Consider the following 22,012-nt stretch of genomic DNA (forward strand, 5'->3'; position numbering starts at 1 on the left):
GTCCACAGTTCCACTGAAGAAAAGACATTCTCTCAAAGCAATTGGGTCAGCCCTGTTGTTCACCGTAGAAACCAGAACCCCCACTGGCCCCTAAGTCCTATCAGCTGAACCTGAAACACAGACCAACCCAGCCCCACGCAGAAACCATTGCACTCCCAGGGCCCGACTCAGGCCGACCGCACAGGCAGTTTTCAAAGTCCATGGGGTCAAAGACTGAGGTGGCGTCATTTTCCAGGCCTCCTGACCTTTCCCCGGATTCCAGGTGACACCTCAGAGCAGCAGGTGGGCGGGAGGACTCGTTTACTGGGGTTACCACCAGGTGACTGAGGCACAGGGCAGGCACATGCCTTGAAGTTTAGTGAAGGTCCCAAAAGAGCTGGAAGAACACCCGGATACGGCTGTTGCTCTGCATGCCAGAGAGGAGGGGTTCTGCAATGTGGATCCCGCCACGTGGACAAGCTCGAGGCAGCGATGGCTGCCGAACCACATGCAGAAATGCGCCAGTGCTGGTCATTTGCTGGGCATCACACACACATGCCCATTCTCCTCTGTGCTGGCAGGCCCTGAAGACATTACTCTTGGTCTGCCTGGCCAGCCCCAAGGTGGGAGGGACTCACTCTGCAAAGTCTCTTTTCTTTGGTTAAGAAGCTGAGCCTTGGCTGGGCATGGTGGCTCATGCCTGTAATCCCCGTACTCTGGGAGGCCCAGGTGGGAGGATTGCTTGAGGTCAGGAGTTCGAGACCAGCCTGGCTAACATGGTGAAACTCGTCTCTACTAAAAATACAAAAATTGGCCAGGCGTGGTGGCACGCACCTGTAATCCCAGCTCCTCATGAGGTTGAAGTGGGATAATTGCTTGAACTCAGGAGGTAGAGGTTGCAGTGAGCTGAGATCACACCACTGCACTCCAGCCTGGGTGACAGAGTGAGACCCTGTCTCAGAAAAAAAAAAAAAAAAAAAAAAAAAAAAAAATTAGCCTCTTCCCATGGTGTTTACGGCCAACATGCATCCTATCCGGGATCGTCCACTTTCTCTCTGTCACCTGCCTGGCCAACAAATTCTTCCTTTGTAGGCTCTCCCCACATGATGGATCTTGAAACTTTGACCCGTCAGTGATGCCTGCTCCCAGCTCTTTGGATAATAAGGTGTTTGTGTCCATTAGAGAGGAGCTGGAAGTGTCGGCCAAACACACGTCCTCCAGGTGCCACTGGTGGCCGCCTTGAGAGGTGCAGTTTATGGATGTGTGTTCCCAATACTAAGATTTAGCATTGGCCAGGCATGGTGACTCACACTAGAGATCCCAGCACTTTGGCAGGCCAAGGCAGGAGGACTGCTTGAACCCAGGAGTTTGAGAACAGCCTGGGTAACACAGCAAGACCTTGTCTTTGCAAAAAAATAAAATTAGCTGGGTGTGGTGGCACACATCTGTGGTCTCAGCTACTGAGGAGGCTGAGGTGGGAGGATCACCTGAGCCCAAGGGGTCATGGCTGCAGTGAGCTATGATCATGCACTTGCACTCCAGTCTGGTGGCAGAGTGGGATCCTATCTCAAACAAACAACACAGAGTTGGCTTTGTAATGTTAAGAGCCTCTGCAGGGCTTGTAATCCCAGCACTTTGGGAGGCCAAGACAGGCAATCACCTGAGCCTCAGGAATTCGAGACCAGCCTGGGCAACGTGGAGAAATCCCATCTCTGCCAAAAATACAAAAATTAGCCAGGCAGGGTGGTGCACGCCTGTAATCCTAGGTACTGGGAAGGCTGAGGCAGGACAACCACTTGAACCTGGGAGGCAGAGGTTGTGGTGAGCCAAAATTGCGCCACTGTACTCCAGCCTGGTGGACAGAGCGAGACTCTGTCTCAAAAAACAAGCAAACAAGCAAACAAAAGGACAAACTGATAGGAGGTAAACACCGAATGGAGGAGGTGGAAGAACTCTGTGTCGCCAGCAGGGCACAGAGAGGCACTCTCCATGGAATATTCCATTTGCACACAGAGGCCCATTCCAGAGGGGAACAGCTGGTCCGACTGATTCAGAGAAGAAACTGGCTGGCTGGTACAGCCTTGGACTGCTGCTGGGACGACCACCAAGCGCCCACATTTCTCAAAGCTCGTGGAACCAGACGTCTGCAACCTGGCTGCATGTCCCAGAAAAGGCAGAGGCCCCCAAAGACAGGCCTCCAAGAAGCTAGGAGAAGATCAAACCCCATGGCGAAGTTTGACTTCAGAAACAAAATCGCTGTGCAATCTGTCCCTTTGAGGAAGGGAGGGCTGGGCTGGTGGAGGGGACCCTGAAGGCACTGAGGAAAAGAAGGCCGTGTTCTGTGGAACCGGACTGGGGGTGCAAGGCTGCTGGGTAGCCCAGGACATGTGGGAGAGGGTCTGAGAGCTGGCACCTTGCTGTTTCAACGATGAGGACTGGGAGACCAAAGAGGGTACCCTCTGCCTGAGCTCAGTCAGGGCAGAGCTGGGATTCAGGCCAGGTGTGTGGACAGACTCAGGCCCAGCCCTTCACCCCAAGCTACCCACTGAGTTGAGCAAACTCTAGAGGTGGGGGCAGCCATGCTCAGTCTGACTCTGGCTGCCTGTTACACCTGAGAAGTGCTCCCACATCCCTTCCCCATCTCCAGCCTCCACCATATCTATCCTGGGTTTCTGCAGGAGCCACTTCTACCCTGGTCTCATTGTTATTTTTATTCTTTATTTTTTCAGATGGAGACTCGCTGTGTCACCCTGTCTGGAGAACAGTGGTACAATCACGGCTCACTGCAACCTTGGCATCCCGGGTTCAAGCGATTCTTCTGCCTCAATTTTATGAGTAACTGGGATTACAGGCACCCACCACCATGTCCGGCTAATTTTCATATTTTTAGTAGAGATAGGGTTTCACCATGTTGGGCACGCTGGTCTCGAACTCCTGACCTCAGGTGATCTGCCCATCTCGGCCTCCCAAAGTGCTGAGATTACAGGCATGAGCTACAGTGCCCAGCCCCACTCTGGTCATATTAAAAATGGGCCATTTAGGCCGGGCATGGTGTCTCATGCCTGTAATCCCAGCACTTCAGAAGGCCGAGGCAGGCAGATCACTTGAGGCCAGGAATTCGAGAGCAGCCTGGCCAGCATAGCGAAACCCCATCTCTACTAAAAATACAAAAATTAGCCAGGCGTGGTGGTGCTTGCCTGTAATCCCAGCTACTCAAGAGGCTGAGGGAGCAGAATTGCTTGAACCTGAAAGGCAAAGGTTGCAGTGGGCTGAGATCACACCACTGCATTCCAGCCTGGGCAACAGAGCGAGACTGTGTCTCAAAAAAAAAAAAAAAATTGCCCATTTATTTGGGCAAAGATCAGCCCTCCTTGCCAGGCTTTGTGGGGTCTGGCACCCACCTCTCTTTCCCATCTCCTTTCTATTATCTGGGCCCCCTCCCTTTCCCTGTGCCAGCAAATCTGCCCTCCTTGTGGTCCCCCAGGGTCCCCTGCTCCTTTTCACCCTAGCCCCTGAGTGTTCATTCCTCCCCACCTAATACTATGACACACACCCCAAAGTGACCTGCACCTCATCCTTCAAGATCAGCCTCTCACCCCCCTACCCAGAGTTCTTGCAGAACCCTGGGCCACCTCCTCGCGGCACCTTCCCAATGGGTGGTTGTATTTGCATTTATCTGATGATTCTGTTGGCATCTGGCTCTCTGTGTGGACCAGCGGCACCATGGGGAAAGGAGGAGTCTCGCACACACCCCCACCCTGCACTGTGGGACTCCAGGCCCTTCAGGAAGCCTGTGCCTAGTGGGACTTCACAGATCCCTGGGAGTTGCTGAACAACCTGCCCATCCACGTTACGTTCAGACAGCAAAGCACTGCAGGGCAAGGAAAGGTCAGAGCACTTCCCATCCAGAACTTTCCAGAATGCTCTCCGCCACTTCTCAATGAGTCCCGTGGCCGAGTCCACTGGGGAAATGGAATCAGAGCACCTCCCATCCAGAACTTTCCAGAATGCTCTCTGCCACTTCTCAGTGAGAGTCCCGTGGCCGAGTCAGCAGGGGAAATGGAAACTCCAGCCTGATGGGCAGGTGGCACCCATGGGATCCCACAGGGCTCGGACACACTCCTGTGCGGTGCGACCTTCCTGGGAAGGAGGGAGGGCTGTGGGGGAGCAGGGGCCTTGGGCAGCTCCAGAGGGACTCCAGAAAGCGATGGCTCTCGGGCTGGCATGGGAGTAGTCAACGCAAGTTGGCAGCCATCATCAATGTCGCTGTCACCCCCTCAACTGGGCTGGATGAAGAGTCATAGATGCCAACGAAGTCCTGATCGGAAGTTGTGGGAAGGGACACGCTGGCACAGAGTCAAGGTCTGCTTGCCTGATACCCACTGCCAACCCCCTGACCACATCGGTCCCTAGTGCCTGTTTTCAGTCCCTGTGTACCTAAAATGCCACAGTGCCATAGTCAGGTGCACACAGGCTGTGGAGGGAACAGAAGTTTGCACATAGGCCAGTCCTATTGTGAGCCTGTCTCTGAGAATGTTAAACCTGCACACCTCACCTCCAACGTGGATGGTCCCTGTTATCCTGGGAGGTTTTCACTGTGGCCTGTGGACCCACCATGGATCACCCAGAACCAAGCAGCGCCAACACACTCAGGGTGGGGTGCATCCCTTGGCCCTGGCCCAGAGGGTGTAAGGAAGGCACTTCTGGGGCACGGTCCTCTGCAGAACAGACCCCCTGCCCTCTGACCTCTGATCACGTGTTCTGTTGCAGCGTGACCACAGGCAAGTGCTCAGCTCCCTGCTGTCTGGGGCCCTGGCTGGCGCCCTTGCCAAAACAGCAGTAGCCCCCCTGGACCGAACCAAAATCATCTTCCAAGGTAAGTGTTGTCCTTCCCCATGTGATAGAGAAGCTGCCAGGCGGTCACCTCCTCCTTCATGGCCCCTAAACCATGCTTCAAATTGTTTTTTTTTTTTAGATTTATTTTAGAAATGAGGTTTTTCTCTGTTGCCCAGGCTGGCCTTAAACTCCTGGGCTCAAGTGATCCTTTTGCCTAAGCCTCCCAAGTAGCTGGGACTATGGGTATGCTCCACTGCACTCAAATTAGGTTTTTTTAATGTCTCTTTAAAATCCACTTAGAGGCCAGGCGCAGTGGCTCTTGCCTGTAATCCCAGCACTTTGGGAGGCCGAGGTGGATGGATCACTTGAGGTCAGGAGTTTGAGAGCAGCCTGGCCAACATGGGGAAACCCCGCCTCTACTAAAAATATAAAAATTAGCTGGATATGGTGGCGGGCACCTGCAATCCCAGTTACTCTGGAGGCTGAGTCAGGAGAATCGCTTGAACCTGGGAGGCGGAGGTTGCAGTGAGCCGAGATCGCGGCTTTGCACTCCAGCCTGGGTGACAGAGAGACTCTGTCTCAATAAATGAATGAATGAATGAATGAATGAATGAATGAATAAATAAATAAATAAATAAATAAATAAATAAAATTTAAAAATCCACTTCAAATCTGTACGAGTTTCCTGGGGCTACTGTCAGACCACAAACCAGGTGGCCTCAAACAACAGGAATTTCTTCTCTCACAGTCCTGAGGCCAGAAGTCTAAAGGTGTGGGCAGGGCTGCGTTCCCTCCAGAGGCTCTAGGGGAGGATCTTCCTTACTTCTTCCAGCTTCTGGGGGCTCCTGGTTCTCCTTGGCTTGTGGCCGCATGGCTCCAATTTCTGCATCTGTCATCATGTGTGTGTCTGTTTTCTCTCTGTATATTTATTTTGTTGGTTTGTTTTTGAGATAGACTCTCGCTCTGTCACCCAGGCTGGAGTTCAGTGGTGTGATCTTGGCTCACTGCAACCTCCATCTCCCCAGTTCAAGTAATTCTCCTGCCTTAGCCTCCTGACTAGCTGGGACTACAGGCACGCACCACCATGCCTGGCTAATTTTTTTGTATTTTTAGCAGAGACAGGTTTCGCTGTGTTGGCCCGGCTGGTCCTGAACTCCTGGCCTCAAGTGATCCACCCCCCTTGGCCTCCCAAAGTGCTGGGATTACGGGCATGAGCTATCGCGCCCGGCCTGTTTTCTCTTCTTATAAGGACACCAATTTGCATTTAGAGCCCACCCTAACCCAGCACAACCTTACCTTAACTCTATTACATCTGCAAAGGCCCTGCTTTCAGATAAGGCCATCTTCTTGGGGATTAAGGGTTAGAATTTGGACACAGCTTTTCGGAGGACAGAAATTAAACCCTTAACAGAAACCCTCACCCTCCCTCCCTAGGGTTAAACAGTCGCAGAGTCCTTTGAAGAGGTGGCCTTTGCCCCCCTCAAACAGTTACCAGTTCCTGCCCAGGGCCCAGAAGCAAGATGGTTACGGCCGGGGCCCTCTGCCCCTCAGCTGTTTGGGAAGAATCTGCAGACTTCAGCCAGGCCCTTCCCACCACCTTGAGCTGATCCCCTACCCTCTCTGTGTCCCAGTTTCCTCCTCCATAAAGTGGAGGCATGAATATCAGCGTCCTCCTTGGCAGGCATGGGCATCCAGTGAGCTGGCAGGTCTTCAAAAGGGGCAGGTCCTTTTATTTATTTATTTATTTTGAGACAGAGTCTCTCTGTTCCCCAGGCTGGAGTGCAGTGGTGCGATCTCGGCTCACCGCAACCTCCACCTCCCGGATTTCAGCGATTCTCCTGCCTCAGCCTCCCGAGTAGCTGGGATTGCAGGAGTCTGCCACCATGCCCGGCTAATTTTTTTGTATTTTTTTTTAGTAGAGTCAGCGTTTTGCCATGTTGGCCAGGCTGGTCTCGACCTCCTGACCTCAGGTGATCCACCCGCCTCAGCCTCCCAGAGTGCTGGGATTACAGATTTGAGCCACTGCGCCTGGCCAGGGCAGGCCCCTTTAAGTGCACATGAGCAGGTGCGGGGTGTTGTGTTCTTCAGGGAACTGGGGTTCAACCCTGGAGGCAGCAGGCATGCATGCACGTTGCACACACAAGTGGTGGGGGGCGAGGGCTGAGGGAAGCGGGCTGCCAGGCCGTCAGAGGCTCCTGGTGACTGTTTGTGGCCCGTTTTTCTGGGTCTCTCCCAAGAGTGCTCGTGGCGCAACATGGCTCGGGTCCCCCATGCCCAAGGGCAGCACAGAACCAGAGAGGGAACCTGGCAGCCACAGGGGGTGGGAGAGGCAGGATAGCAGTGCCTGTGCTGGGGCCCTGGGAGGGGCATGTCCGGAAAAGAGGGCTGACCGCACACGTAGAACCCGCAAGCCTTGTTCTGAGAGCCAGGGCTTTCAGCTGAGGCCCAAGTGCCTGGCGGCTGGGACACCTTCACTGCAGGAGTTTGGGTGAATAGTAGTCTAGTCCAGGGACAGGGGGCTGAGTGCCAACCCATCTCAGACACGTTCTCTCACTGGAGACCCTCACTATTCTGGGGGTTGGGTGTCAGCTCAGCTCCCATTCCTGGGACAAGATTGGGGGGCAGAGGAGGGCGACTCTGCTAGGGGGTGCCGGGGGTGGGGCTACGCAGACGCGAGGTTCTCAGTGGCTTTTGTGCTTCTGTTTTTTCCAGTGTCTTCAAAAAGATTTTCTGCCAAGGTGAGCCACTATGTCACCGCCCTGGCCTGGGGACAGTCACCACTACCCTGCTGGGCTGGCAGGAGTTAGGCAGGTGATCTGAGTCTCAGGGGTGGGGACAGGACTACCTGTCTTCCCATCCCCAGCTCTGCCTGGACACAGCCCAGCCTGGGAATTGACGGGACATCCCGAGTGTCTTTCCGGCAGTGGGGTGGGGAGACTCAACAGCTCTAAAACAACCTTTCATGTTTGATTTATTGTTAGAGAGCAGGTGCTACCTTCTTAATAAAGAAAAAGATCAACTGTAAAAGCTAGAATGCCAAACACCAACAGACATGCCCTCGGGCAGGCTCCGAGCTGCTTTGCAGCCTGGTTCGCTTTGCAGTCCCCAGGGATGGAGAACTTGCTGGGGTGGGAGGCCCAGAAAACATAGGGAGGAGGGACGGGGCTGGGGTTGATAATGTCAGTCTGGACAAATCGGGGTGGGGCCCTCACATGGGGGTGGGGGTGTTTACTGTGCATGGAGATGGGGTCACCCCGGCCCCGCCTCCGCACTTTCAGCGCTCTGCTGGTCACACAGGCGCACAGGGAGGGCAGGCAGAGGCGGAGGGATGTTGACCTCCCCGCTTATCTCCAGGAGGCCTTCCGGGTCCTCTACTACACCTACCTCAACGAGGGCTTTCTCAGCTTGTGGCGCGGGAACTCGGCCACCATGGTGCGCGTGGTGCCCTACGCCGCCATCCAGTTCAGCGCCCACGAAGAGTACAAGCGCATCCTGGGCAGCTACTATGGCTTCCGCGGAGAGTGAGGCCCCGCCCCGCCCTGCCCCGCCCCAGAATCGCCCCGCCCCCGCCCGCCCCTCTCTCTTTCTTCTGTACGCCCTGCCCCCTGCCCTCCCTATGCCCCGCCCTCTCCGCGTTTTCTTCTCGGTGCCCTGCCCCTAGCCCCGCACTCCCTCTTCCCTCAATGAAACACCGGGAGATTCCTCACCCAGGCCCTCCTGAGGCGCCCCCTGACTCTGTCACATGCCCTATTCTGTCTTCAGAGCTCCTCTCCTTTGCCCGTTTGTCTCCAGACGTTTCTCCACCCCCACACATAAATCCCAGAGAGACAGGCCACTATGCCCCCTGGGCCGCAGGGAAAATACGTATCATTGATTAATTTATGCCAGCAGCGGGGAAGGGAAGGCAGCCATGTGAACCTCAAAATGAGGCCCACTCCAGAGACCCCATCATCTTGGCCACGAGAAAGCCAAACCCGCCTCGTGTTCCTCGGTCCCCACCCCTGTCCCCGCCCCAGCAGAGACGTGCGTGTGCTCCAGGCTGGGCCTCTGTGCATCTGCAGTCCCCTCACTGGCGTCTCGCCTTCTCCCCCTGCCCTGTTCAGAGCCCTGCCCCCTTGGCCTCGCCTCTTCGCCGGCGCACTGGCTGGAACGACAGCCGCTTCACTGACCTACCCCCTGGACCTGGTCAGAGCGCGGATGGCCGTAACCCCGAAGGAAATGTGAGTCCTTACGTCTGTGATGCGCATCAGCCCCGGGGGCTCTGTGTCTCGGGGGCTCCCAGGTCGGAATCCCTCTCTCTCTCGGGCCCCTGGGGTTTGCATCTGGGCCTCTGTGTCCACAGGGCAGGCCTCGTGTTTTATTCTGCAGCTGTTCCAGAAAGGCAGCAATTTGTTCTCTTAGCCTGGGGGTCAGTTTCTGCTTAGATCAAAACCAAGAGTCTTCATTTTGAACTGGGCACAGATGCATTAAAAATATGTAAGAATATGGCAGTGGCTCACACCTGTAATCCCAAAACTTTGGGAGGCCGAGGCGGGCGGATCACTTGAGGTCAGGAGTTTGAGAGCAGCCTGGGCAACATGGTGAAACCCCATCTTTACTAAAAATACAAAAATTAGCCGGGCATGGTGACACTCACCTGTATTCCCAGCTACCCGGGAGGCTGAGGCAGGAGAATTGCTTGAACCCGGGAGGCAGAAGTTGCAGTGAGCCGAGATCTAGCCACTGCACTCCAGCATAGGCAATAGAGCCAGACTCTGCCTTAAAAAAAAAAAAAAAAAAAAAAAAAAAAAAAATTGTGAGACTAGATTGCTTAATTCAGGGAAGATACCATGATCATGAAAAATGTGTTAAGAATAGACCGGGCGGCCGGGCGCGGTGGCTCAAGCCTGTAATCCCAGCACTTTGGGAGGCCAAGACGGGTGGATCACAAGGTCAGGAGATTGAGACCATCCTGGCTAACACGGTGAAACCCTGTCTCTACTAAAAAATACAAAAAACTAGCCGGGCGAAGTGGCGGGCACCTGTACTCCCAGCTACTCGGGAGGCTGAGGCAGGAGAATGGCGTAAACCCAGGAGGCGGAGCTTGCAGTGAGCTAAGATCCGGCCACTGCACTCCAGCCTGGGCGACAGAGCAAGACTCCGTCTCAAAAAAAAAAAAAGAAAAAAAGAATAGACCGGGCTTGGGCCTGGGTGCAGTGGCTCATGACTGTAAACCCAGCACTTTGGGAGGCCAAGGCAGGAGGATCGCTTGGGCCCAGGAGTTTGAGATCAGCCTGGGCGACATAGCAAGACCCCATCTCTACAAAAACTGAAATATTAGCCTGGTGTGGTGGCATACGCCTGTGGTCCCAGTTGCTCCAGAGGCTGAGGGAGGAGGATTGCTTGAGTCTGGCAGCTTGAGGCTGCAGTGAGCCATGATCACACCACTACACTCCAGCCAGGCCGCAGAGTGAGACCCTGTTTCCAAAAATAAAAGACAAAAAAAGTGTAAGAATAGAGGCCGGGCATGGTGGCTCATGCCTGTAATTCCAGCACTTTGGGAGACTGAAGTGGGTGGATCACCTGAGGTCAGGAGTTCAAGACCAGTCTGGTCAACATGGTGAAACTCTGTTTCTACTAAAAATACAAAAATTAGCCAGGTCTGCTGGCATGTATCTGTAATCCCAGCTATTTGGGAGGCTGAAGCAGGAGAATCACTTGAACCCAGGAGGCAGAGGTTGCAGTGAGTCGAGATTGTGACACTACACTCCAGCCTGGGCAACAGAGGGAGACTGTCTCAAAACAAAAATAAACAAACAAACAAAAAAAACAAAGAGACAAGGGCTGAGCATGCCAGAGTGCTTCCTGTGGCAAAGGTGGAGTCTAGGCTTACCCGTGCATTTCCCCTCTAATGCCAAAGCTTGGGCGATGGGGTTATATGTCTTGAAGAAGGAAAACATCAACATCCAAACACACCCAGGCCCAGCCGGCTGTGGGAGGAGCCAAGAGCCTCTGTGGCTCCTCCCTGTGCCTGGGAGGCCCGAGTCCCACCTGCTGGGCTGCTCTGTCCTGGCAGGTACAGCAACATCTTTCATGTCTTCATCCGCATCTCGAGAGAAGAGGGGCTGAAGACCCTCTACCACGGATTTATGCCCACTGTGCTGGGGGTCATTCCCTACGCCGGCCTGAGCTTCTTCACCTATGAGACGCTCAAGAGCCTGCACAGAGGTAAGGAGAGCTGGGGGCATGGGGAGGGGACGTTCAGGAAGCATTCCCTGGGGACCGCAGCTCCACCTGGGTCACATAGACCTGGAGACTGGGCAGAGTGGGGTACGACCCCTGGGTGGGGCAGGCTGTAGACCCACATCCAAATCGGGAGAAAACACACTGTGTCCAGCCACCACTGAGGAACCTGGACTCACTGCCTGAAATGCCTATGTGAGAGGAACTCTGGCCAGTGCCATGGCTCATGCCTATAATCCCAGCACTTTGGGAGACCAAGGTGGGCGGATCACTTGAGGTCAGGAGTTCCAGACCAGCCTGGGCAACATGGCGAAACCCCGTCTCTACCAAAGATACAAAAAAATTAGGCATGGTGGCGCACGCCTGTGGTCCCAGCTACTGGAGAGGCTAAGGTGGGAAGATCACCTAAGCCTGGGAGGTCAAGGCTGCAGTGAGCAGTAATCTCACCACTGCACAGCAGCCTGGGTGTCAAAGTGAGACCCTGTCTCAAGAAGAAAAAAAAAAAAGTGACTCTGGGAAGCCCAGTGTGTCACCCAGAGCATTGACAGCCACCTAACATCTTCACAAGCACAAACACAAAGCATATGGGTAAAACCCAGATGGAAGGGAAGTACTCTTGCTTGTGTTGGTATTTGGGAGAAAATCAAAAAGTACAAAGAATGATATCACACTCATACCTGCCACCTCATGTGAACATTTTGCTACATTTGCTCCCAGATATTTTGTTTTTTTTCTTTGTTACAGAGCTGGGGTCTCCCTCTGTTGCCCAAGTTGGTCTCAAACTCCTGGGCCCAAGCGATCCTCCTGCCTTGGCCTGCCCCAAAGTGCTGGGGTTAAATGTGTGAGCCACTGCGCCCAGCCTGCTCCCACACATTTTTTGTCAAAGAAATAAAATGTTAGGGGTAATGTTGAGGGCCCAAGTCTCTCTCCTGAGGCCTCTTATTAGAAGTGAGGGTTGCACCCCTTAAGACTGCTTGGAAAATACTTCTGTATGTATTTATCTGTGGCATGAACAAAACCATGTCACCTTTCACAGGTATACAAAATGCTCACGCGGGAGTGCAGCTCCCAGCTCAGCTGGTTTGGGGTGCATCCACCAGCATCTGTGCTCTGTTCCGCCTTTTTAGTGTCTGCACAGTGGGCCTTCCCTCCTTGGGGTGCCTTTGGCTGTTACCAGGTTTTCTGTGATCAGCCGACATCCAGGAGCTCGTCTCCTTGTGTGACTATAAAACCCCATTTTTGGTGTTTCTTTCTGGAGTGCTTCCCAGCACCTTGTCCCCATGTTCTCACCCCACGTGATGCCATCAGACCCCACGTTTTTACCCACCTGGTGAGCAGATCACAGTGCCTCCTGTCTGGCTGTTTTTTTGAGATAGAGTCTCGCTCTGTCGCCCAGGCTGGAGTGCAGTGGAATGATCTCAGCTCACTGCAACCTCTGCTTCCCGGTTCAAGCCATTCTCCTGCCTCAGCCGCCCGAGTAGCTGGGATTACAGGCTCCCGCCACCACACTTGGCTAATTTTTGTGTGTTTTTAGTAGAGACGAGGTTTCTCCATGTTGGTCATGGAGAAACCCTGTCTCTACCAAAAATACAACATTAGCCAGGCGTGGTGGTGCATGCCTATAATCCCAGCTACTGGGGAGGCTGAGACAGGAGAATGGCTTGAACCGGCGAGGCAGAGGTTGCAGTGAGCCGAGATTGCGCCATTGCACTCCAGCCTGAGCAACAAGAGTGAAACTCCCTCTCAAAAAAAAAAAAAAAAAAAAAAATTATTTCTCGAGTTTGAGTGAAAGGAGCAACCCCGGGGATGAGGCAGTGGGGCGTGTGGGTGCGCATGAGTGCGAACACACGTGGGGGTGCAAGTGCATGTGTGTATGTGCACGCAGGTTGCTCCTAGGGGTGCAAAGGTGCGCGCGCACGGGTGCGGGGTGCACGCCCCCTCGCGGCGCCCTCACGGCCCTCCCGCCCCTTGCCCTGCAGAGTACAGTGGCCGCCGACAGCCCTACCCCTTCGAGCGCATGATCTTCGGCGCCTGCGCTGGCCTTATCGGGCAATCGGCCTCGTACCCGCTGGATGTGGTGCGGCGGCGTATGCAGACGGCCGGCGTCACCGGCTACCCGCGTGCCTCGATCGCCTGCACGCTGCGCACCATCGTGCGGGAGGAGGGCGCCGTGCGCGGCCTCTACAAAGGCTTGAGCATGAACTGGGTCAAGGGTCCTATCGCCGTGGGCATCAGCTTCACCACCTTCGACCTCATGCAGATCCTGCTGCGGCACCTGCAGAGCTAGGGTACCCTGAGCTGCTCTCAGGACGGTGGACCAGTGACCCCTTTGTATTCTGGGCCCACGGAACGGGGGGCGCGCTTGATTCCACCTCAGGAGCCACATGAGGCGCTTTGTGGAACGAGAAGGTGGACCTGAGGAGCCTGGGCTCAGAGTCCAGGTCCAAACGCAAAGCTGGCGGCCCTGGAAGTGCAGTGTTGGGGCGATGGTGTGGGGGGGTCCCGCAGCCCCCCTCCTCCTTCCTCTGCAGAGGCTGGCGCTGCCTGCCGGAGGTGTTGCCCAAAAGGCCCTAGTGGGGCGTGGTCGGCTCCACCTCCTGATCCTGTGTGTCCTCCGACATGCTGCTGATTCTAGTGACCCCTGTCCCCACCAGGCTCAGAGCCAGACCGCGCCTGGCCCTTCTTGTTCTGACTCCAGGTGCCTGCCGGGCCTCCAGGGTGTGGGGACGCCTTTCCTGCAGGCGGACCCTGCCCTGGATGGGGCCAGCCTCGTGATCAGCTTTGGTCACAAATGCAGCCCCTGGACCACCCCACCCTGCCGGCCCTGCCTTCTCCAGTATTTCCCGCGTGGCCACGACTCCTCAGTCACCAGAGCCTCCTGCTGGGAACAGTGTCCCCCAGAGCCTCATGTCTGTCTCTATCCTAGACCCTGCAAGCAGCTGGGTCCTCAAGAGCACATCTCCCCCTAGGGTTGCCTGCCCACCTGCTTTGTAACCTTCCCAGAAGACTCACGCTTGCTCTGCAGCAGGGCTGGAGGCCCAGGCCATGACATGGAACTGCCTCAGGTTTGGGTCAGACCTGCAGCCTGGGGCATCTGCTGAAATGTAAGCACCCAAGCCGCCCCCTTTGGCCCAGAAGCTCCTGCCCCCTGGGCCCAGCGTCTCAGTGCCCCAACCCTCTGCCCAGCTGTGGTATACAACGGGTCCCTGGGTCCCCACTTGAGCAGGCATTTGGCTGGGATATGGAGCAATTTAAAGCCCACAGGAGTTGTTCAGTTTCTATGAAATGGAGCACGGGGCACCTGGTAGCCTCGATCTCCCCGAGTGGGAGCCTCATGACAGAGTATAGCCTGGGGGTGGGAGGTGAGGAAGAGCTGAGGTACCCAGGGGAGCTAACTGGTCTCTCAGAGAAGTCCCCCAGGGCCCACCAGATATCACAGGGACTCAGAAACACCCTTCTTTTTTTTGTTTGTTTGTTTTTTGTTTTGGTTTTCAACTTGGCTGACCCCGGGTCTATGATCTATTGACATTGAACCCCTGAGCTGGTGCCAGGGTGAGCGTAACGTGAGTGTTGCTTTCCACGGCTGGCTCAGCACACTCTGTGTGAAGGGATCTGAGCTTGTTCATCTCCAGCTGTGACTTCCATTTCTCCCTTCCTTCTGTCCTCCTCCTGTTCTTGCCTTGGACCTGTGGGTGTGCAGACCGCTCTCTCTGCCTTCCTTGCATGTGGCCACCAGCCATCCCTGATCTCGTCCCCAGAGGCCCAGGCAGCCTGTGATGGCTGTGAGGGGTTGTCCCACTGGGTGGGTATCCTTTACCCAGCACTCAGACTTGGCAGGAGAGGCAGGGCAACCCTCACAGGGAGATGAGAGGGCACCCAGCTCACACAAGCATGTGACAGCAATAGGGATTGGGGGTCTGCCCCAGGTGGGTGAGACCAAATGGATGGATTTGGGGCCACAGGCTAGGCAGGAGAGACAAGGTGTAGGTGGGAGGGTCCCCCAGGCCCTGCTGACCCCAGTGTGTCTCCCCGGAGATGGCTCCCAGCTGAGTGGGACCCGGCAGGAGTTGGGACAGTGCTGTCCCCCACCCCTGCACACAGCCAGGCCCTCGAGGCTGTGCGGTCACTCGCCTCCCTGCTAGTCTCTGGTCCTGGTCTGGAGTTATATTTTGATGCCATGAAGACACTGTTTATATCTAATGTTTATATATTTTAAAGATTTGTGCCAAGAGAGTATATTTAATAAAAATATAAATGACTTCTTCTCCTGCTCCTGGCTGTTCTTTGGCTCTGACCCCACATCTTCCCCCATGAACCCCCAAACAGGGTTGAAGTGTTTTTGAAACATATTTGTGATAAATGTTCTGAATAAAAGTCTTGAATAAAGTTTTTAAATGCGATTGTTGTTTGAATTCATACATACCACAATTTTCCAGAAAACACCAGCTGTCCACAAGGGCTTACAGTGAAAAGTAGGTGAACAGTTCCCTCCGCAGGGGGCCTCCTGTGACCATTTTCTCCTGTCTCCTCCCACAGAGATTCTGTGCATACACTCGTCCCATTCAGGATATATGTGGCCACCCACAAAGGCAGGAGGGGCCGTCTCCAGCTGCATCCAGCGCAGCCCAAAGTCTCATGGACTTGAACACGGCCTTCCTTCCCAAGAGCCCTGCACTCTGGGGCTGGCTGAGGCTTCAGGTCTGAACATCAGTCACCATCTGCAGGGGCAGCCATCACAGGGTCTCCAATGGCAATCCCGGCTCACTTTGCCTGCAGCCCATTGGCCAGAGCAACTTGCAGGGCCCACCCACCACCAGGCCAGAAGTGGGAGCCTCTGCGTGCCCAGAGAGGAGAGGTGGCTGGGCCAGCACAGGCCTGGTGCTCTTGTTGGGGTAGGAGTAGGAACAAGTTCCACTGTGCTGACCCCCCGCTGCTCTCCAACCTGCTCACGTGCAGCAGGATTTCTTTTGAGTTGGTCTGTGTTGTACATACTGTTTAGCAGCTATGCAGTTTTCTCCTAGAGGATTCCCATGGTAAAATTCACCAAGGTGGGTGCGGTGGCTCACGCCTGTAATCCCAGCACTTTGGGAGACTGAGGCAGGTGGATTGCTTGAGCCCAGGAGTTTGAGACCAGCCTAGGCAACATAGTGAGACCCCCCATCTCTACAGAAAAAAAAAAAAAAAAAATTAGGCCAGGTGCAGTGGCTCATGCCTTTACTCCCAGCACTTTGGGAGGCCAGGGGAGGTGGATCACTTGAGGTCAGGAGTTCGAGACCAGCCTGACCAACATGCTGAAACACCATCTCTAGTAAAAGTACAAAAATCCCAGCTACTCAGGAGGCTGAGGCAGGAGAATTGCTTGAACCTGGGAGGCAGAGGTTGCAGTGAGCCACTGCTCTCCAGCCTGAGTGACTGAGCAAGTCTCCATCTCAAAAAAATTTTTTTTTAATTAGCCAGTCTTGGTGGTACCAGCTACTCAGAAATTCACGCATCCCTTATGTTACCAAACCAGGCTCGTTCTGCCCATCAGTACGACAACAGAGATGACAGGTTTTGCAGCGAAGAGTTTATTCATGAGGCAGCCAAGTGAGGAGAAAGGAGAACAGATCTCAAATCCGCCTCCCTGAAGATGGGGTTTTAGGGATATTTAAGGGATAGAGGAGCAAGGTGGTCAGAGACACGGGGGAAAGTGGGGCAGTCGGGGAACCGTGCATGCGTAGTCAAGCTTCATGGCTTTTCCATAGGATGCATTCCATAGGATGCGTGTTCACCAAATGACATTGTTATCATGATCTGAGGGTGTAGTGTTGGGCCTTCTAATGTCAAAAGGTCACCACCTAAATACACACAGGCCGAGGTGAAGGTTCGGCTCTCGGCCCATTTGAACTGGACAAGAACTGATCCTGTTCCTGAAGAACAACTTAAGCAACCATTACCATGGTGGCCCATACATAGAGATGTTATCTATAAGGGAACTAGTGGGAGTTTTTTTGTTTTTTTTTTTTTGTTTATTTGGGGTTTTTGTTTTGTTTTTGAGATGGAGTGTTGCTCTTTTTGCCCAGTGTCTTTTTACAATGGCACGATCTCGGCTCACTGCAACCTCCACCTCCCGGGTTCAAGCGATTCTCCTGCCTCAGCCTCCTAAGTAGCTGGGACTACAGGCGCCTGCCACCCAGCTAATTTTTTTGTATTTTTAGTAGAGACGGGGTTTCACCATGTTGGCCAGGCTGGTCTCAAACTCCTGACCTCAGGTGATTCACCCGCCTCAGCCTCCCAAAGTACTGGGATTACACGCTTGAGCCACTGTGCCCCTCCCTCCCTTCCTCCCTCCCTCCCTCCCTCCTTCTTTTCCTTTCCTTTCCTTTTTTTTTTTTTTTTTTGAGACAGGGTCTCTCTCTATTGCCCAGGCTGGAATGCAGTGACACTACCATGGCTCACTGTAGCCTCCAACTCCTGGGCTCAAGCAATCCTCCCACCTCAGCCCCCCTAGGAGCTGGGACTATTGGGTACATGCCACCACACTTGGCTATTTTTTGTATTTTTTTGTAGAGATGGGGGTCTCACCATATTTCTCAGGCTGGTCTCTAACTCCTGGCTCAAGTGATCTATCTGCCTGCCTTGTCCTCCCAAAATGCTGGGATGACAGGCATGAGCCACCACACCTGGCCTGGGAGGTTAGCCATATAGTGTTTAGCTGAGTGTCTTTTAACACTATGGAGTTTATAATCAACTAAAAACAAGTGAGGTAAGTTAAGATTGGTAGGTCTAATCAGGTGAGCCCTCAGTTCTCCCTTATGGGTGGGCAATTATGTTGTTAGGTATTGCCATGACAACGTGATAGCAATTTGGTGGGAGCTGCTGAACTCATCTGCACCCCGCCTCCGACATCCAGCCCAGATTTCCGATCTAAGTTCCATGTTTCACCCCAGTCCCCGAACCTTGGTCAACCCCTCCCCTCTCCCACCCACCACTGTGGCATCTCCTAATAGTACAGAGGTGAGCCCGTGGACCTGTCTAGACTAGTGACAGTGAAGAAGATGTTTGCTAGCTGCGTCCAAGAAGAGCTTCAGGAGACTCTCGTCCTCTTTTTACTGAGATGGAGTCTTGCTCTGTTGCCCAGGCTGGAGTGCAGTGGTGCAATCTTGACTCACTGCAACCTCTGCCTCCCAGGTTCAAGTGATTCTCCTGCCTCAGCCTCACAAGTAGCTGGGATTACAGGCGCCCGCCACTATGCCCAGCTAATTTTTACATTTTTAGTAGAGAAGGGGGTTTCAGGATGTTGGCCAGGCTGGTCTTGAACTCCTGACCTCAGGTGATCTACCTGCTTCGGCCTCCCAAAGTGCTGGGATTACAGACGTGAGCCATCGCACCCGGCCACCAAATGCTTTTTGCTATAAGCAATTCCACCTAGCCTAGGCATCTCCTAAAGAAACACAGCACAGTACCCCAGGTGCAACCGGCTGGTGGATGACTGAAGATAGGTGTGTAAGTAGCTTAACCTGTGCCCGGACGTGGGATCACCCTGCGATAATTGCTCTACACTGCCCCCATAAGGCCCCCAGCAGGACTGAGCCTGGGTTGCCCACAGTGTGACCTGCTCATTGGTGCCCCCTGCAGGGCACCTTCCCTCCTCGTCTCAGCTCTCACCCGCCATGGGGGCTGCCTGGGGACACCTCCCAGGTAAACCACCAGCTCTGAGTCCTTTCGGGGTCATCTTTGAGGGGAACCTATCCAAAAAGGAATAGGAATGCCAGGTATTCCTGCAAATAGATCATATGGATTTACACCACATACTCTCACCCATCTTTGATCTTCCATAATCTGACAAGTAAAAAACCATATCTCGGTCGGGTGCGATGGCTCATGACTGTAATCTCAGGCCTTTGGGAGGCTGAGGCAGGCAGATCACTTGAATTCGAGACCAGCCTGGCCAATATGGTGAAACCCAGTCTCTACTAAAAATACAAAAATTAGCCGGGCATGGTGGTGAGCGCCTGTAATCCCAGCTACTCAGGAGGATCGCTTGAATCCGGGAGGTGGGGCCGAGATGGCACCACTGCACTCCAGCCTGGGCGACAGAACACGACTCCGTCTCAAAAAAAAAAAAAAAAAAAAAAGATATCTTACCTGGTTGGTTGGCTTTTTTTTTTTTGAGACGGCGTCTTGCTCTGTTGCCCAGGCTGGAGTGCAATGGCGCAATCTCGGCCCACTGCAAGCTCCACCTCCCAGGTTCATGCCATTCGCCTGCCTCAGTCTCCCAAGTAGCTGGGACTACAGGCACCCACTACCACGCCCGGCTAATTTTTTGTATTTTTAGTAGAGATGGGGTTTCACCATGTTAGCCAGGATGGTCTCGATCTCCTGACCTCATGATCCACCTGCCTCGGCCTCCCAAAGTGCTGGGATTACAGGCGTGAGCCACCGTGCCCAGCCTTTTTTTTTTTTTTTTTTTGAGACAGAGTTTTGCTTTTGTTGCCCAGGTTGGAGTGCAATGGTGCGATCTCCACTTACTGCAACCTCCACCTCCCGGGTTCAAGCGATTCTCCTGTCTCTGCCTCCCGAATAGCTGGGATCACAGGGCATGCACCACTATGCCCGGCTAATTTTGTAATTTTAGTAGAGACAGGTTTCTCCATTTTGGTCAGGCTGGTCTCAAACTCTCGACCTCAGGTGATCCACCCACCTAGGCCTCCCAAAGTGCTGGAATTATAGGTGTGAACCACCACGCCTGGCCTCGTTGATTGTTTTTTCTTCCTCAGGTCTAGCCTAGAGCTCTTTCCTTTTTTTTTTTTTTTTTTTTTTTGAGACGGAGTCTCGCTCTGTCGCCCAGGCTGGAGTGCAGTGGCTGGATCTCAGCTCACTGCAAGCTCTGCCTCCCAGATTCATGCCATTCTCCTGCCCCAGCCTCCCAAATAGCTGGGACTACAGGCGCCCGCCACCTCGCCCAGCTAGTTTTTTTGTATTTTTTAGTACAGACGGGGTTTCACTGTGTTAGCCAGGATGGTCTCGATCTCCTGACCTCGTGATCCGCCCATCTCGGCCTCCCAAAGTGCTGGGATTACAGGCTTGAGCTACCGAGCCCGGCCAAGAGCTCTTTCCTTTTAAGAATAGCTCATTTGCAGGCCGAGTGCAGTGGTTCACACATGTTATCCCAGCACTTTGGGAGGCCAAGGCAGTTGGATGATTTGAGCTCATGAGTTCAAGACCAGCCTGTGCAGGATGGTGAAACCCTGTCTCTACAATACATACTGGGCATGGTGGCACGTGCCTGTAATCCCCACTACTCAGGAGGCTGAGGTGGGAGGACGGCTTGAGTCTGGGAGGTGGAGGTTGCAGTGAGTCGAGATGGCACCACTGCATCCCAGCATGGATGACAGAACCAGACCTCGTCTCAAAAACAAACAAACAAACAAGCAAACAAACAAACAACAGCTAATTTATGGCCATGTATGGTGGCTCACACCTGTAATCCCAGCTCTTTGGAAAGCTGAGGCAGGAGGATCACTTGAGACCTGGAGTTTGACACCAGCTTGGGCAACGTAGTGAGACCCTGTCTCTACAAATAATCTTTTTTTGATGGGACAGGGTTCTCACTCTGTCACCCAGGCTGGGGTACAGTGGCACAATCACAGCTCACTACAGCCTCAACCTCCCAGGGTCAAGTGATCCTCCCACCTCAGCCTCCCGAGTAGCTGGGACTATAGGCGCAGGCCATTGCACCTGGCTAATTTTTTATATTTTGTAGAGACGGGGTCTTGCTATGTTGCCCAGGCTGATGTTGAACTTCTGGGCTCAAGAGATCTGCCCACCTCGACTTCCCAAAGTGTTGGGATTACAGGCATGAGCCACTGCACCTGGCCCTCTACAAATAATTTTTAAAATTATTTTAATATTTTAAAAGTTGAAGGTTGTATTTGTTTTGTTTTTTTCTATGAGTTTTACTTCCCCTTTTCATTTTGTTTCAGCTTGTCTGGAAATGGTACATGCCATTTCTTCACCCATAGGGCTTCACAACATCAGCACTGCTGACATTTGGTGCTGATCAGCGTCTGGGGTGAGGCCATCCTGGGCACCTCACGGTATTAAGCAGCATCTCTGGCCTCCACTCTTCAGACGCCAAGAGCAACACCTCCACCCCTTGTGGTGACAACTAAAAAATGTCTCCAGACATCAACATGTGTTCCCTTGGAGCAGAACCACCGCCTCCTATGAGAGGCATGGATGTGGTGGTTACAATGGATGCATCAACAAAAATTAAAATGTTTGGCCAGGTGCAGTGGCTCAGGCCTGTAATCCCAGTACTTTGGGAGACTGAGGCAGGTGAATCACTTGAAGCCAGGAGTTCGAGACTAGCCTGGCCAACATAGTGAAACCCATCTCTATTAAAAATACACAAAAAAGGCCCGGCACGATGGCTCCAGCCTGTAATCCCAGCACTTTGGGAGGCCGAGACGGGCGGATCACGAGGTCAGGAGATCGAGACTATCCTGGCTAACACAGTGAAACCCCATCTCTACTAAAAAATACAAAAACTTAGCCAGGCGTGGTGGCGGGCACGTGTAGTCTCAGCTACTCAGCAGGAGAATGGCGTGAACCCGGGAGGTGGAGCTTGCAGTGAGCTGAGATGGCGCCACTGCACTCCAGCCTGGGCAAAGAGTGAGACTCCGTCTCAAAAACAAAAACAAAAAACAAAGAAACACACAAAAGGCCAGGCACGGTGGCTCATGCCTCTAATCCCAGCACTTCAGGAGGCCAAGATGGGTGGATCACAAGGTCAGGAGATCGAGACCATCCTGGCTAACACAGTGAAACCTTGTCTCTACTAAAAATACAAAAAATTAGCCAGGCGTGGTGGCGGGCATCTGTAGTCCCAGCTACTCAGGAGGCTGAGGCAGGAGTGGCGTGAACCTGGGAGGCGGAGCTTGCAGTGAGCCGAGATTGTGCCACTGCACTCCAGACTGGGTGACACAGTGAG

At 53.7% G+C, this 22,012-nt stretch overlaps 1 protein-coding gene across 1 annotated transcript in view; it reads left to right on the forward strand.

The window, feature by feature from the left end:
• The window catches only part of SLC25A42 (solute carrier family 25 member 42), a 49,111-nt gene extending 33,676 nt beyond the window's left edge, over positions 1-15,435 (forward strand). The window contains exons 3-8 of the mRNA XM_025367202.1: positions 4,750-4,855; positions 7,528-7,553; positions 8,170-8,336; positions 8,919-9,035; positions 10,871-11,022; positions 13,017-15,435. Of these exons, the coding sequence (XP_025222987.1) occupies positions 4,750-4,855; positions 7,528-7,553; positions 8,170-8,336; positions 8,919-9,035; positions 10,871-11,022; positions 13,017-13,324 (876 nt within the window). The 3' untranslated portion in view covers positions 13,325-15,435. The remainder of the gene's footprint in view (positions 1-4,749; positions 4,856-7,527; positions 7,554-8,169; positions 8,337-8,918; positions 9,036-10,870; positions 11,023-13,016) is intronic.
• The last annotated feature ends 6,577 nt before the right edge of the window (positions 15,436-22,012 follow it).

Source organism: Theropithecus gelada, chromosome 19 (genome assembly GCF_003255815.1).
Source record: "Theropithecus gelada isolate Dixy chromosome 19, Tgel_1.0, whole genome shotgun sequence".
In the NCBI taxonomy this organism is placed as follows: Eukaryota; Metazoa; Chordata; class Mammalia; order Primates; family Cercopithecidae; genus Theropithecus; species Theropithecus gelada.